At 39.4% G+C, this 17025-nt stretch overlaps 2 protein-coding genes across 2 annotated transcripts; both read right to left on the bottom strand.

The window, feature by feature from the left end:
- Positions 1-403: 403 nt before the first annotated feature.
- Positions 404-1333, bottom strand: LOC105945565 (olfactory receptor 1496-like). The gene has a single exon (XM_012953933.2). It carries the CDS (start codon positions 1331-1333, stop codon positions 404-406), a length of 930 nt encoding a protein of 309 aa, XP_012809387.2.
- Positions 1334-6586: 5253 nt separating this feature from the next.
- Positions 6587-7516, bottom strand: LOC105945566 (olfactory receptor 1496-like). The gene has a single exon (XM_012953934.2). It carries the CDS (start codon positions 7514-7516, stop codon positions 6587-6589), a length of 930 nt encoding a protein of 309 aa, XP_012809388.2.
- Between the last annotated feature and the right edge of the window lie 9509 nt (positions 7517-17025).

A 17025-nucleotide genomic window follows, 5' to 3' on the forward strand; every position in this document is an offset into this window, starting at 1 on the left:
GAAAATATTATTGTTCTTCAATTTTTAGACATTTAGAAATCTATATCTTGTTACAGAAGTGGAATTACACAAAAATTCTAGCGTATTTTGAAATCTTAGGTTGTCCCAAAAAAACAATATATTATTTTCCCAGGTAAACTAAAAGTTCCCTCTAGGAAAGGCCCCTAAAGTGAAAGAGCACAAAATGTTCAAAAACAGTCTGGGACCAAATTGACTGGCAGTTAAAGGGTTAAGTAGCTTTGCCTTCTCCAAAGTTGACTTTCTTTTGTGAATGGCAACTGCTTTCATACAAAAGGCATTTAATACCAATTCACTACACTCAGGGGGGTAGGTTTTCCCTAGCAACACTAGAGGGCGATGACATTTACATTGTTACATCTCTGGCTTTCTGAATTTTTACAGATTACTTGGTTCCATTTAAAACTCTTTGCATGATTTTTCTGATATCTTTACTTCTCAGGCTGTAGATAAGTGGGTTAACCAATGGGGTCACTACTGTGTATAACAGAGAGAGAACTTTACTTGTGGTCTGTGATTCTTTCCTTGGAGGAGCCATGTAAAGAGCAATGAGAGTCCCATAAAACATGGAGACCACGGCCAAGTGGGAGCTGCAGGTGGAGAAGGCTTTTTGCCTCCCGGTATGGGACACTATCTTTAGGATTGCATGGGCAATACACATATATGATACACTGATGAGTATAAAGGGGAACAAAACCAAAGGAATGGACTCTAAGATGATATTTATATACACTAAGAAAGTATCTGAGCAGGAAAGTTCAAGGAGAGGGAAGAAATCACAGAAGAAATGATTTATAGTATTTTGGTTGCAGAACTGTAGGGAAGCCACTGTACTGGCAAGACCCAAAGCAAACATGAAGCTTAGTAGCCATGATATGAGAATGAATGTAACACAAACCCTGTGGGACATTATAGAAGTGTATCTCAGGGGGATGCAGATGGCCACATATCTGTCATAGGCCATTACTGCTAGGAGCAAACACTCAAAGTCTTCAGGGACAGCAAAAGAAGAAAATTGCATCATACAACCAATAAAGGGCAATGTGACTTTCTCATAAATTACAGTTTGGAGCAAGATAGGTAAAATAATTGCGGACTCTAGAAGGTCACATGCAGACAGCTGCTGGAGAAAGAAGTACATGGGGGAGTGGAGGTTCCGGCTGAAGGCCACCAACACTATGATGAGGACGTTCTCCCAAACTGTCAGAATGTAAATCAGAAGGAACAGAGAGAACACGGGAACCTTGAAGTTGTGGAGATTCTGAAATCCCAAGAGAACAATCTCGCTGACCCACGTCTGGTTCTTCATGCCCATTGCCTGGGAGATAAAATGCATTATAAAGAAGTACTGAACTCAAACAGTGGACTTTTAGAATGGAGTCATTGCAATCCTCAACTCCCAGTACTTACTAACTAAAGTCATCATTGGGGTTCTAGGTAGCTCTATACTCTGGAACTGATACCATTTGACTCCCCCACTATTATTCTTTTTCTCAATTTCTCTCAATATCAATATTTATCAGTTGGGGCACTTCTCTGGGCTTAACTTCTCTCCAGCCTTTGAATTCAATCAGAACCAGTTAATATTAACATGCACCAAATTCAGGAAATTTAATATTTAGCCAAGTCCTTATGGGACCACTAACTAACAATTCAGATTTTTTTTAGCACCAAAACAGTTGCAAAAAAGAAAAGTTGCAAATTTTAGAGATTTACTATGTGTCAAAATGGCAAAAAATCTGAATCCAACAATTTGCCTTTTAGAACTTTCCAAGATCATGTAGAAGTCCGACTTTTTCAACTTTTCTGCAACTTTTGCCAAACAGACTTTTTCAGTTTAGACTTTTTGTAGAAATGAGTTCAGATTCGAATTTTAAAATTTAAAAAATGAGAAAAGTTGGAGTTTTAGTAAATCTGCCCCTTATGTCTCTAGTTCAGCTAAATGTAAATCTATTATATCCTGTGAGTGCTGAGTTCATCTTGACTTATATATATATATATCTGTCTGTTAACTTCCTCCTAACGATATCTATAGACACCACTATCGAGAAGAGAAGAGAGGAGACTCTACTTGCTAGTAGTGAGCTCTGCTTATTATTGGCCCAGGGAACTGGGAATTCTATTGGTTACCCTCGGCCATTTGCCCAGTATCCTTGGTTTAGTGTTATGGGGCATAAATATCTGCATTACATGAGCAATACCACTTATCACTTGTATGTATTAGTAACAGAGCCTACCAGTGAGGGAACGTGGGATGTGGACAGGTTCCAGGGATGGTTCAGTGAAGTGTTGGCCATCGAGTTGATTGTTGACTGAAGAAGAACATCCTCTAGTGCCTGAGAGCTGGGGGTTTATAAAAGAATTATCTACACAAGGATTGAGTTGATTTCAATCATCAGTTTATGCCTGAGTTCTCTTCCCAACATCTTTTTTTTACCCTCATTATTATGCAGGTAATAAAGAGACTCCTCCCCCAACTGCAGCAGCCTGTGCCCCCAAAGAGCCCTGCTCCTCATATCTGATCTCAGGAAGGTACAACTGTGCAGGGTGAATGGCCAAACATGGCGGCCTCCATATTCTTATGCACATGAAGGCAGGTCCGTGAAGCAAGGGTGGTACTGGGGGCACTGGTTGCTGGGGTTGCAGAGGGTGAGTGGGCCTGCTAACTAAACAAACAAACTTCTATTAAATATAACAAATAATTGTCTATCACAATAAAAGATCATTAAAATACCAATATACTGTTAATTGCCCTGCAAAAACGTAGGGTAACGTCCTCAAAAATAAACAAAATGGATGTAAATATGTGAAATACCCCATAAAAACACAATTAAGCAACTGAATTTCAAAATAATAAAGTCAGTTGTGGTTCAACCCAATACCTTGTGGTCATGGCTACAGTTCTCAGTAAAGTCCCGTACTGGTCCCAGGTGGGAGAGATATCTGCCCAGGGCACCACATGTAATGGTTCTTCACCAGTCTGACCTGCACCCAAACTGAACCTGCAATGGTTTCCCAATCTCAATACGAACCTGTCCGACCAACAGGTAAACCACCAGGTCCCACAGGTTTAAGGTCAACCCAACCCCTACTAACTCATACATGTATATACCGTGTCTTTCCTATGATTGGGGAGGTTCATAGTAAGTGTGTAGCCCAACCCCAATTCTGTTGTAAAATTTTATTTCTTATTGTTATAACATTTTTTTAAATAAATAAGTGTAATCTTGTGGCACAGATAATAACATAAAGAAAGAATTACAGGAAAAAATCAATGCAAGTTTATTCCCTTCATGCGATCATTCAGAGACTTCAACCTCAAAATAAAAGGTCTATAGCAGAGTCTTGTCATATCAGGAGAGATGAATTTAGTAATATATACTATATATATGTATGTATACAACACAATATCAACCAACACAACTCCAACCATTTCTTTCTAATTTAGAGTTAAGATGTTCTTAGAATATTCTACTCACCTGATTTTGAGACATTTTGAAAAGGTCCTTCAGTGATGCCCTCTTCTCAAAATATAATTATTAAAAACAAGTAAGTATGAAATCTCCAAAAGGCACATAATAAAAAGAGAAGGGAAGATATGAAGTCCCAGAACTGCCCCAGATACTGTGGAACCATAGGAAGATGCCCCCATGAGCTTCTCCCAATGTGTAACCTGCTCTGCATTTCTCCTGCCATTTTGCTAACACAATCCCAACCATTTCTTTCCAATCAAATCACTTTACAGGAAAGATGTTCTTGGGGGAATATTCTACTGATTTGCCCCTACCAGAACCGCCCCAGATACTGTGGAACCATAGGAAGATGCCCCCATGAGCTTCTCCCAATGTGTAACCTGCTCTGCATTTCTCCTGCCATTTTGCTAACACAATCCCAACCATTTCTTTCCAATCAAATCACTTTACAGGAAAGATGTTCTTGGGGGAATATCCTACTCACCTGATGTGGAGACAGTTGGAAGAGATCCTTGGGAAGGCCCAGCAGATGTTCTCTTGTCACCTTCAACCCAAGATAGAAGAAATGTTTTCTGAAAGATAAATATAAGTAATAAACCCCCTGTTACCAAATGAAATGTCTATATTACAGGAGGGGTAATTGTGATATAACCAACAGGCACATAATGAATAAACTGTTCTTCTAACATTACACTGACCTGAGCGGCACCAGGTACTGACTGGGCAGGGAAGAGCGGAACAGATCTCCTTTTATCAACCAGTAACCCCCACAGCTGGGAAACCTACTGGGGAATCTCCAGGAGACGCTGATATTTTTGTTAATTGCAAACCCTTGAGGAATCTAATAATGAGTCTTTGTACAAAGTAATTTTTTATTCTAGTAAACATTTTATTTTGCTCCTTTTAACCCATCAATGGATTAATATCAGTATTTAGGGGGACAGAAAAGGGCAGTTCCTGTAAAGAAACATTTCGATATAAAGCCGACAGTGAGATTGGGATACAGTTTCCCACTTAACTTTTGTCAATTTTTTTGTTTCCGTAAATGATTCCCCTTTATCAGTTAGAATTTACTTTTAATCTGTTTGAATAATGAAAATGTTAATGGTCTGTCCTGCTGGCCAATCATGTGATGGGGAACGGTTTATACGACTTCTGCCCCCACCTGTTGTCCCCAAACTGGTTTATTTACCATCTCGAGAGAAAGAGAGAGCAGAACATTAATATCCCAGTTTTCAACACAACAAAGTTCCCCCATGAAGTTGTATAAAGTATTAAGCGGTGAGAAAAATTTGATAAAATGAAAAATAGCTATTTACTTATATTATATGTAACGGGTGAATGGGGGGGGCACCCTAAAATGCTCTGCTACCGTATATTGCTACATTCCAGCCCCGGGCAATGGGCCTAGTTACCCCACCGATGTGTGCACACAGGATTCACTCTGTCAGTAAGTTTGGGTGCCAGCTCTTAAAAGTAGTGAAACAGTTTATTGAACCATTTGGTACAATGTCCAATTTCACAGTGTCCCCATTGGATCAGGTATTCTGAGCACTAACCACTCTGTCAAATAAATCATTTTGTTATTTCATTGATTTGCCTAATTGTGTTTCATTTTTGTGATTTTATTGCAATTTTACACTTGCGTTTGTTGCATTTCATAGCGTAGCTTTGCTGATTGGTAGTTGGTGTAGAAAGGCATCTTTACCCATGTTGGATTTGTCCGAATGTGTAGTTTCCAAAAAAATATGGTTTTCAGAGATCACCCTATATTTTTGCCTCTTTTACCCCACACAAAACTGCCCGTGTGCTTATGAATTACGTAATTGTAAGCCGTGAAATTAGTTATGACAAGGTATATTTTGGGGTCTGTAAGAGCCATGTGCTTTGTTAAACCTATGTATATTGGATATCAAACTGTTTGGGAGACCTCTGGGGTTCATAATTAGGGTGTTTTATATGGCTACCTATCGACAATATTAGAAAAGCTTTGCGGCTTTGTACTTTGGAGTAGAAAGAAGTGGGTACCTATTTTAGATTCAGGGGAATGTGTACTTTTCAAAACTATATGGTTTTCTAGCTTTACCCCCCGTAAAATGCAGTAAATGAGTTGATTTTGCAATAGCTGAAATGACAGAAAGGATAAATTGTATAGGGTTATTTTCATTTTAGGGCCCCTACATGCCACATACTTAGGTAAACCTATGCACATTGGGTATCAAACTGTTCAGTGGACCCCTGGGGTACATATTTAGGGTGTTTTATCTTAGTACCTAATGATAGTGGGAGATAAGAAGCTGTAGAGTAGAAGCTTTGAAATGATTTTCACACATTTCACAAATTTTTATAAAAACTGGTACATTTAGGAAAACATTGCAACTTGGTAGTTTTGAGTAGAAAGACAGTTTTACCTATTCTGGATTTGCCAGAATCTTTTCTTTCCAAAAATGTATAGTTTTCTAGGGTAAACCTACTCCAAGTGGAATATTTGGCCTTGAAATCTAAAGTATGCAGCTTTCTGGAGCAGGGCTTTGGGAGGTTAGTAGGTGCTGCTGGGAGTTTTTGACCTATACAAGTGGGAAATCTCCATACAACTATATATATTTGGTATTGGCGCATTCAAGATACATTGAACTTTCTTTTTATGAATTATAAAGTAATTCATGTTTCTGATATATGTGTTTATATTATGGAAAATATTATTGTTCTTCAATTTTTAGACATTTAGAAATCTATATCTTGTTACAGAAGTGGAATTACACAAAAATTCTAGCGTATTTTGAAATCTTAGGTTGTCCCATAAAAATTATATATTATTTTCCCAGGTAAACTAAAAGTCCCCTCTAGGAAAGGCCCCTAAAGTGAAAGAGCACAAAATGTTCAAAAACAGTCTGGGACCAAATTGACTGGCAGTTAAAGGGTTAAGTAGCTTTGCCTTCTCCAAAGTTGACTTTCTTTTGTGAATGGCAACTGCTTTCATACAAAAGGCATTTAATACCAATTCACTACACTCAGGGGGGTAGGTTTTCCCTAGCAACACTAGAGGGCGATGACATTTACAGGGTTAGATCTCTGGCTTTCTGAATTTTTACAGATTATTTGGTTCCATTTAAAACTCTTTGCATGATTTTTCTGATATCTTTACTTCTCAGGCTGTAGATAAGTGGGTTAACCAATGGGGTCACTACTGTGTATAACAGAGAGAGAACTTTACTTGTGGTCTGTGATTCTTTCCTTGGAGGAGCCATGTAAAGAGCAATTATAGTCCCATAAAACATGGAGACCACGGCCAAGTGGGAGCTGCAGGTGGAGAAGGCTTTTTGCCTCCCGGTATGGGACACTATCTTTAGGATTGCATGGGCAATACACATATATGATACACTGATGAGTATAAAGGGGAAGAAAACCAAAGGAATGGACTCTAAGATGATATTTATATACACTAAGAAAGTATCTGAGCAGGAAAGTTCAAGGAGAGGGAAGAAATCACAGAAGAAATGATTTATAGTATTTTGGTTGCAGAACTGTAGGGAAGCCACTGTACTGGCAAGACCCAAAGCAAACATGAAGCTTAGTAGCCATGATATGAGAATGAATGTAACACAAACCCTGTGGGACATTATAGAAGTGTATCTCAGGGGGATGCAGATGGCCACGTATCTGTCATAGGCCATTACTGCTAGGAGCAAACACTCAAAGGCTTCTGGGACAGCAAAAAAAGAAAATTGCATCATACAACCAATAAAGGGCAATGTGACTTTCTCATAAATTACAGTTTGGAGCAAGATAGGTAAAATAATTGCGGACTCTAGAAGGTCACATGCAGACAGCTGCTGGAGAAAGAAGTACATGGGGGAGTGGAGGTTCCGGCTGAAGGCCACCAACACTATGATGAGGACGTTCTCCCAAACTGTCAGAATGTAAATCAGAAGGAACAGAGAGAACAGGGGAACCTTGAAGTTGTGAAGATTCTGAAATCCCAAGAGAACAATCTCGCTGACCCACGTCTGGTTCTTCATGCCCATTGCCTGGGAGATAAAATGCATTATAAAGAAGTACTGAACTCAAACAGTGGACTTTTAGAATGGAGTCATTGCCAACCTGGACTCACAGTACTTACTAACTAAAGTCATCATTGGGGTTCTAGGTAGCTCTATACTCTGGAACTGATACCATTCCCCCCCCCCCCACTATTATTCTTTTTCTCAATTTTGCTCAATATCAATATTTATCAGTTGGGGCACTTCTCTGGGCTTAACTGCTCTCCAGCCTTTGAATTCAATCAGAACCAGTTAATCTTAACATGCACCAAATTCAGGAAATTTAATATTTAGCCAAGTCCTTATGGGACCATTAACTAACAATTCAGATTTTTTTATCACCAAAACAGTTGCAAAAATGAAAAGTTGCCAATTTTAGAGATTTACTATGTGTCAAAATGGCTAAAAATCTGAATCCAACAATTTGCCTTTTAGAACTTTCCAAGATCATGTAGAAGTCCGACTTTTTCAACTTTTCTGCAACTTTTTGCCAAACAGACTTTTTGTAGAAATTAGTTCAGATTCGAATTTTAAAATGAAAAAAGTTGGAGTTTTAGTAAATCTTCCCCATAAGTCTCTAGTTCAACTAAATGTAAATCTATTATGTCCTGTGAGTGCTGAGTTCATCTTGACTTATATATATATATAGATAAAGTCCAGAAAAAGACCAGCTACACCAAGAATTTTAGTTAAAAATGAGTGTGTATTTAGTACATATAAATACAGCCGGCTGTATTTTTCCACTCAAATTCCCAGTGTTGCTGGTCTTTTTGTGAAGTTTATGTTTTTTACCATGTACCTGGGTAATAATGTTTTTTTTATCTGCCCCATGGGCAAATATATTGTACAGCAAAATACCTACCGATACCAAGGGGCAGTGTAAATACAAGAATGAGCTGAATGGCTGGTAATCAACATTTCTGTCTACTAACTTTCTTCTAACGATATCTACTAGAGACACCACCATCGAGATCTTATTGTGAGAAGAGAGGAGACTCTACTTGCTAGTAGTGAGCTCTGCTTATTATTGGCCCAGGGAACTGGGAATTCTATTGGTTACCCTCGGCCATTTGCCCAGTATCCTTGGTTTAGTGTTATGGGGCATAAATATCTGCATTACATGAGCAATACCACTTATCACTTGTATGTATTAGTAACAGAGCCTACCAGTGAGGGAACGTGGGATGTGGACAGGTTCCAGGGATGGTTCAGTGAAGTGTTGGCCATCAAGCTGATTGTTGACTGAAGAAGAACATCCTCTAGTGCCTGAGAGCTGGGTGTTTATAAAAGAATTAACTACACAAGGATTGAGTTGATTTCAATCATCAGTTTATGCCTGAGTTCTCTCCTCAACATCTTTTTTTTACCCTCATTATTATGCAGGTTATAAAGAGACTCCTCCCCCAACTGCAGCAGCCTGTGTCCCCAAAGAGCCCTGCTCCTCATATCTGATCTCAGGAAGGTACAACTGTGCAGTGTGAATGGCCAAAAATGGCGGCCTCCATATTCTTATTCACAGGTCCGTGAAGCAAGGGTGGTACTGGGGGCACTGCATGTAAATATGTGAAATACCCCATAACAAACACAACTAAACAATTACATTTTAATGTTCATAACTCCAGTGTGTCCTCCTGCTTTGTGAGAAGCCTGCAATAAAGTGGTTGCGGTTCAACCCAATACCTTGTGGTCATGGCTACAGTTCTCCAGGTTCTTCCAACCTGAACCTGCAATGGTTTCCCAATCACAATACGAACCTGTCCGACCAACAGGTAACCCTCCAGGTCCCACAGGTTTCAGGTCAAACCAACCCCTTACTAACTCATACATGTATATACCGTGTCTTTCCTATGATTGGGGAGGTTCATAGTAAGTGTGTAGCCCAACCCCAATTCTGTTGTAAAATTTTATTTCTTATTGTTATAACATTTTTTTAAATAAATAAGTGTAATCTTGTGGCACAGATAATAACATAAAGAAAGAATTACAGGAAAAATTCAACACAATAATGAAATCATTGAATGAAAACTTATAGAATTTCTCCAATATCCTTGGAGCCAACAACCTCTAGAAATGGAATGTTCAGGAAACAGACATTAAATCAAGTTTATTCCCTTCATTTGACCATTCAGAGACTTCAACCTCAAAATAAAAAAGAAAATGTATTTTTCGGGATTCATTTTCAAAGCAAATATAACTGACCTGGAACAGACCAATTGGAAACCTATTGTATTTATAACTAAGCTTATATAACCAGCCCATAGCAACAGAACTGCAGCTTTATGGATTTAAACCTAACGTTCTACACAATCTAGCAGTGAATTCCATAAAACATATAACTGTCTGTGTTGGGAAAGCCAAGATTAAGAACAATTGACGGTTTGACACATCAATGAAACGTTTTGCCAAGCGGATACAATGGGAGTTATGGGCAGAGCAACTCTATATAATGGTTTATCCTGTCTGCAAAGCAATCTCACATTTACATCATGAAGTTCAAGAAGCACAAAATAGATCTGTTAGGACCTTTGGGGATGACAATATAGTTTTCTGGGATATCAGATATTCTCTACAGACACAAACTTTAGCTGTTTTACCAAACTCAATATTTAGGTCTTGTCATATCAGGAGAGAGGAATTTAGTGAAATATACAGCCCAATATCAACCAACACAACTCCAACCGTTTCTTTCTAATTTTAAGATGTTGTTGGAATATTCTACTCACCTGATTTTGAGACATTTTGAAAAGGTCAAGGTCCTTCAGTAGTGCCCTCTTCTCTCCCTTATTAAAAACAAATAAGTATAAAATTTCCAAAAGGCACATAATAAACAGAGAAGAAAAGATATGAAGTCCCAGAACCGCCCCAGATACTGTGGAACCATAGGAAGATGCCCCCATGAGCTTCTCCCAATGTGTAACCTGCTCTGCATTTCTCCTGCCATTTTGCTAACACAATCCCAACCATTTCTTTCCAATCAAATCACTTTACAGGAAAGATGTTCTTGGGGGAATATTCTACTGATTTGCCCCTACCAGAACCGCCCCAGATACTGTGGAACCATAGGAAGATGCCCCCATGAGCTTCTCCCAATGTGTAACCTGCTCTGCATTTCTCCTGCCATTTTGCTAACACAATCCCAACCATTTCTTTCCAATCAAATCACTTTACAGGAAAGATGTTCTTGGGGGAATATTCTACTGATTTGCCCCTACCAGAACCGCCCCAGATACTGTGGAACCATAGGAAGATGCCCCCATGAGCTTCTCCCAATGTGTAACCTGCTCTGCATTTCTCCTGCCATTTTGCTAACACAATCCCAACCATTTCTTTCCAATCAAATCACTTTACAGGAAAGATGTTCTTGGGGGAATATTCTACTGATTTGCACCTACCAGAACCGCCCCAGATACTGACTGGGCAGGGAAGAACAGATCTCCTTTTATTACCCGGTGCCAGTAACACCCACAGCTGGGAAACCTACTGGGGAATCTCCAGGAGACTCGGGGGTTTGGGGTAATTACCAGCCCTTGGGTAAATCTGATAATTAGTCTTTGTACAAAGTATATTTTTTGATTCAAATAAACATTTTAACAATGGATTAATATAAATATTTATGGATATGGAAAAGGGTATTTCACCCAAACCTATAATTTCATTATGAAATTGACAGTTTGATTGTGATGCAATTTGTCAACTTATCTATTGTCTCATTTTTTGTTTTCTTAAACTATTCACCTTTCTTCCCTTGACTTTGAAAAGAGTTAATGGTGTCTGTCCTGCTGGCCAATCATGTGTTGGGGAATGGTTCATAAGACTTCTGCATCCACAGGTTGTCAAACTGGTTTCTTTAACATCTAGAGAGAAAGACTGAGTAGAAGATTAATCTGCCAGTTTCCCAGTTACTAGGAATCCTGCTGGATCCCTATGGTGGGACGGCCGGGTTCCGACAGTATTTCAGGCTGCCCATGATTCTCCTACACTCAGTAACTGCCAGAAACTGGGTCAGTTTTAGCCAATCTTCTTGGGCCAATTCCTTGACTGCTCATGTGATATTATACAACCCTTTACTATGTTATACCCAATGGCAGTCAATGAACTGTTTAGGGCCATTTCCGCTTTGCTGTTCATGACCCAATTAGAAGATGTAGATGCTGTTTTCTCCTGATTTAACTCATTCTGGTTCAGCCCATTTTAGCTGCCTGATGACTGGCACATAATTCAAGTAGATGAGTAAAACAAAAAGGCAAAATGAAATGATGCCAATATGAGAATCCTGGTTCCTGTAGGGTCGCAGTGTAAAACAAGTGACCAACGTGGAAATTAAAATTGCTATAAAAGTCAGCATCTCAGTAAAATCAAGATTTGCCCCAAAACAGATTTTTTTCTTTGAAACATAAGCTTAAACTTTTCCTCTTCATTTACTTCTACAGTCCCCCAACAATCAGCAAAATATGTCACTCTGATATAAAAACTAAACTTGGATGGACATGGATTCCATCACGACTGCAAGAAATGTCACCCCAAGCAGCTATAAAGTTGAATTAAATAGAGTTACAAACCATTTTAACAAAGAACAAAGTGTGACCAAAAGCCCTTCTACTGGCCTCCATTTTACCCAAAGCTAACTGGCTGGTACACACCCAATCCAAGATGGCTCTTCCTCTTTGTTCTACTTTCCTGCCAAAGGGTTTCAAACAAGGGAGCAACCAGGATTCCCACCAGAGGAACTGGGCAAGCCCCTCCAAACTAAATTCTGCCCCCCCCCATGATGCATCAGGGCCCCTGCCAATTGGACCTGTTAGGGTGGGGTTGAACAGAAACCAGGGCCAGACTTCCAGCCAATCAATCCTAGGGGTGTGGGAAAGGGCAGAGCCACCAGATGCAGGGTAGAAACACCAGAGAAGAGGGGTGGAGAGGGGGCCTTTGTCCATCTGGGGTGCAACCTACTGTAGGTGCGGCAGGAAGATTCCCTCCAACTGTTTGGATCTCCCTAATTCCCAGAAGGACTTTTTATCCCTGAACTCTTCAAGCTCAAGGTATTGTTCTTCTGTAGATTTATCCAAAGACATTGTCCCTTTATTCTTGGAATTAACTAAGAAACAAAAGATAAATAATAAAAATAAAAAGCTTCTTGTTGTTCCTACACCTGGAATAATTAATTCCGCCAAGACTTGGCGTTAGTTGCCCCATATGGGCTGGGTGTGCCTGCCCTCGGGCAGATTTTATTTACCAGTTGATTCCATCTATTTATTGTAGGTGGGTTCTATTTTCTTTAGCGCATGGGAATGAATGCTTTGGGAAAGAGAAGGCTTTTAGTAGTGTCTATGGCCTCATATTTATAAAAAATGAATATAAAAAATAAAAGAATTATTGATAATTATTGATAAAAAAGAACTATATGTGCATTAAGTTGCCTATTTCCGTGTTACACCTCCAACACACATTGGTTGGTATGAGCTTTAATTCATGGAGTAACATGGGCGTTCCATTCCTCCTTGCCAGTAGGTTATAGGAATATTCTTGGAATCCATTACTTATTGAACATTTACCAATTATATTGTTCCTCCATAGGGGTTCCTCCCCAGTCTTTCCCCCAAGATTCAGTGCATGAAGGGAGCCGTGAATATTTCCAATCTCTTACAAGAACCTCAAGAATCTCTTCAATATCTATAGAGCACAGATTTCCACAATCTCTTTATTGCCTTTCAATGCACAGGAAGCGGCTCACTAGTCTATATCTCCATTCGTCCTTTGATGCCCACTGGTCTTTATTCTTTATTGCTACAGGTATTGGCTCAGTGCCTGATGGAAGATGAGGTTGGAAATGACAAAAGCCATATTGTAACCAGGATCTAATTTACCAGGTAAGAATTCTGTGTGTTGCCCCGAGGGTGCTAAAGGCGAGGGGTTCTATGGTTCTAGATTATACAGAGAGTTTAACTTGTGCCGTGTCTCCAAACAACTGCTTATTATTATATGTGAATGGGCTTCAGGGGGATATTTTCCTTTTAGTTCCATATTAAAGCCCCAAGTAAACCTTTTACCCACTGGTCGTCTAGGTGTCTCCATCGGCCTCGGGAGGAGGTTTAGACAAACTCCTACGATAAGATGTGTAATTGGTAATATGTTTCCGGGTCAGACATTCCCAGTCTTCCCCCAAGTTATAGTCTATATAAAGCTTCTCTTTCTCTATTTCTCCGTTGGTCGCAGATTTATGTATTTATAATTGAGTAATAGGCTTTTTTATTGAGTATTGGTGGGGTGTTATACAAGTACAGGTATAGGACCTGTTATCCAGAATGCTTGGGACCTGTGGCTTTCCAGATAAGGGATCTTTCCTTAATATGGATCTCTTAAGTCTACTAAAAAATTATTTAAACATCATTTAAACCCAATAGGATCGTTCTTCCTCCAATAAGGGGTAATTATATCTTAGTTGGGATCAAGTACAGGTACTGTTTTATTATTACAGAGAAAAGGGAATCATTTAACCATTAAATAAACCCAATAGGGCTGTTCTGCCCCCAATAAGGGGTAATTATATCTTAGTTGGGATCAAGTACAGGTACTGTTTTATTATTACAGAGAAAAGGGAATCATTTAACCATTAAATAAACCCAATAGGGCTGTTCTGCCCCCAATAAGGGGTAATTATATCTTAGTTGGGATCAAGTACAGGTACTGTTTTATTATTACAGAGAAAAGGGAATCATTTAACCATGAAATAAACCCAATAGGGCTGTTCTGCCCCAATAAGGGGTAATTATATCTTAGTTGGGATCAAGTACAGGTACTGTTTTATTATTACAGAGAAAAGGGAATCATTTAACCATTAAATAAACCCAATAGGGCTGTTCTGCCCCAATAAGGGGTAATTATATCTTAGTTGGGATCAAGTACAGGTACTGTTTTATTATTACAGAGAAAAGGGAATCATTTAACCATTAAATAAACCCAATAGGGCTGTTCTGCCCCCAATAAGGGGTAATTATATCTTAGTTGGGATCAAGTACAAGTACTGTTTTATTATTACAGAGAAAAGGGAATCATTTAACCATGAAATAAACCCAATAGGGCTGTTCTGCCCCAATAAGGGGTAATTATATCTTAGTTGGGATCAAGTACAGGTACTGTTTTATTATTACAGAGAAAAGGGAATCATTTAACCATTAAATAAACCCAATAGGGCTGTTCTGCCCCAATAAGGGGTAATTATATCTTAGTTGGGATCAAGTACAGGTACTGTTTTATTATTACAGAGAAAAGGGAATCATTTAACCATGAAATAAACCCAATAGGGCTGTTCTGCCCCAATAAGGGGTAATTATATCTTAGTTGGGATCAAGTACAGGTACTGTTTTATTATTACAAAGAAAAAGGAAATTGTTTTTAAAAATTAGAATTATTTGCTTATAAAGGAGTCTATGGGAGATAACCTTTTTGTAATTCGGAACTTTCTGGATAACAGGTTTCCAGATAAGGGATCCTATACCTGTATATACATTTTGGCAATACAGATATTTTCATGGTTCATTTTCCCATTCCAGGTCATTCTTTTTATCAAGTCTTTAATAGTTCTGTAACTTCTATCAGCAGAGGGAAATAGTTCAACGTTAATTTGTGTTGCTCAGTCGTAATTTTGACTCCTAGGTAAGTGACAGAAGTACTTTGCCATTTGAATATAAAATTGCTTAGTAGGGTGTCACGTAGGTTAGATGGAGTCCCTGTTGGTAAAACTGCGGATTTCTCCATATTAATTTTGCAACTGGAGCAAACTAGACCAATCGTCTGGATTTGAGACAGTTGACCACTCCCTCCTGCTGCAAATTCTGCATTTGATTGGTCTCCATAATCGGCTGCACCCTGACTCTCTTCTTCCCTTACTGACTGCTCCTTCACTGTCTCTTATTCTAACAGAACCTCCCCCAGTTCCATTTAATATAGGGGTACCGCATGGTTCTGTACTTGGCCCGTAGTTATGCTCCCCCATACACTTTGTCTTTGGGAGATTTTATCCACTCACTTGGCTTTATACCCCTCCTGTAGGCTGATGATATACAAATATTCTTTTCAACCCCTTCATTTCAACCCCTTCAACAGCCAAAACTGAGACTCAGATCTCTAACTGCCCCTCGTCACTTGGATGAACAAACCCCACCTCAAACTGAACCCAACAGTGGCCCAATCATCCTTCCCCCTAAGCCTGGTCCTACTCCCGCCCCCTTTCCTATCTCTATTGGTGTCATTCCAATTGGCAGGCATCAGCAGAATGGGCTTGGCTTTACAAATTTAATACCAACAGCCACCCAGTACCTTTGACAAAGCTTTTTTATGAACAAAATGTGTTGAGTTTACCTCTAAAGGGGGTATTTTAGATTTAACTGGAGTAGTGGAACTAACTGTACTTAGTGGTGGTGGATGTGATTCAGTGTGAGCGTCTGTACAACACAGAGCAATACATGTGAGCGCAAGAGAGACACCAGGGGGAATAGAGTGCTACTGGGGTCCGGTTTTGCCTTCCCATAGTGAGGCAGGGGTAGAGGTGAGGCCAAGCCCAACCCAATGCTACATTGCCAAACATTCATATACTAATGCTTATATATTAGTTAACCCAATGCAGTCACATCTACATCAGTATTCAGACCTCCTGCTGGTCGTGATTGTAGTAGAAACCCAGAAGGTCTCTCCCTGTCTCATTGTTTTATTACCCTCTCTCCTCCTTTATATGTTCCGGTACTAAATATCCCGTGCCTGTCGGGTCAGTACTGACGGGTTATAGTAATGTTTATAGACACTGTGGTCCATTTTCTTCTTATAGATGATGTTTAGATGTTCTGCAACCCTAATGATTAATGAGTTCCTTCAGATAAATGAGGTGGTGGGGCAAGTAAACCCATTTATCACATACATATATATTCATACATCTCTCTGGTTGGGGCAAACCCAGGTCAGGTAGGGGGAGTTGGCTGGAATGACACATTTTGCACCTTTCTATAACATTTCAAGGTGCCTCTAACGGGGGAAAATCAAAGTTTTTTCTTACACATTGATCAAATCCTCTGACTTTCATGTTATTTTTATATCCCTGCTGGCCAGTCATGTCCGAAATTAGGGCCTGTCCTTGCCTATGAAAGGAATTCTTCTGTGGCCCAACATAACGGTTTATTGGCAAGAAGGCTGCAGTGACTTCATTGGTGTAATAAAAGTCTTAAAATGCAGTTTATATGATGCAACCATAACAATTTCACATCCATTCACTCACATACTCTTTATTGACTTTGCCTTTAGCTTTAGGACTGAGCCTACCGGGCTCCCTTCATGCCAAGACAGTGTATCAGAAAGGCCAGATGAACTGGCTGGAAGGAGCCTACGTGCTGTGTAACCTCGAGCCGCCATATTAATTGCTTGAACACTGGAGGCTTGGGAGAAAAAAAAAGATTTAATATTAAAAATCAAAGACAGATTTCAAGGAGCAGTCAGAGGCAAAGTCAGAA

Source organism: Xenopus tropicalis, chromosome 3, assembly GCF_000004195.4.
Source record: "Xenopus tropicalis strain Nigerian chromosome 3, UCB_Xtro_10.0, whole genome shotgun sequence".
Lineage (NCBI taxonomy): Eukaryota > Metazoa > Chordata > Amphibia > Anura > Pipidae > Xenopus > Xenopus tropicalis.

Bases quoted from the DNA above. Each gene is read 5' to 3' on its own strand.
- LOC105945566 (XM_012953934.2), bottom strand. From the start codon at position 7,516: ATGGGCATGAAGAACCAGACGTGGGTCAGCGAGATTGTTCTCTTGGGA.
- LOC105945565 (XM_012953933.2), bottom strand. From the start codon at position 1,333: ATGGGCATGAAGAACCAGACGTGGGTCAGCGAGATTGTTCTCTTGGGA.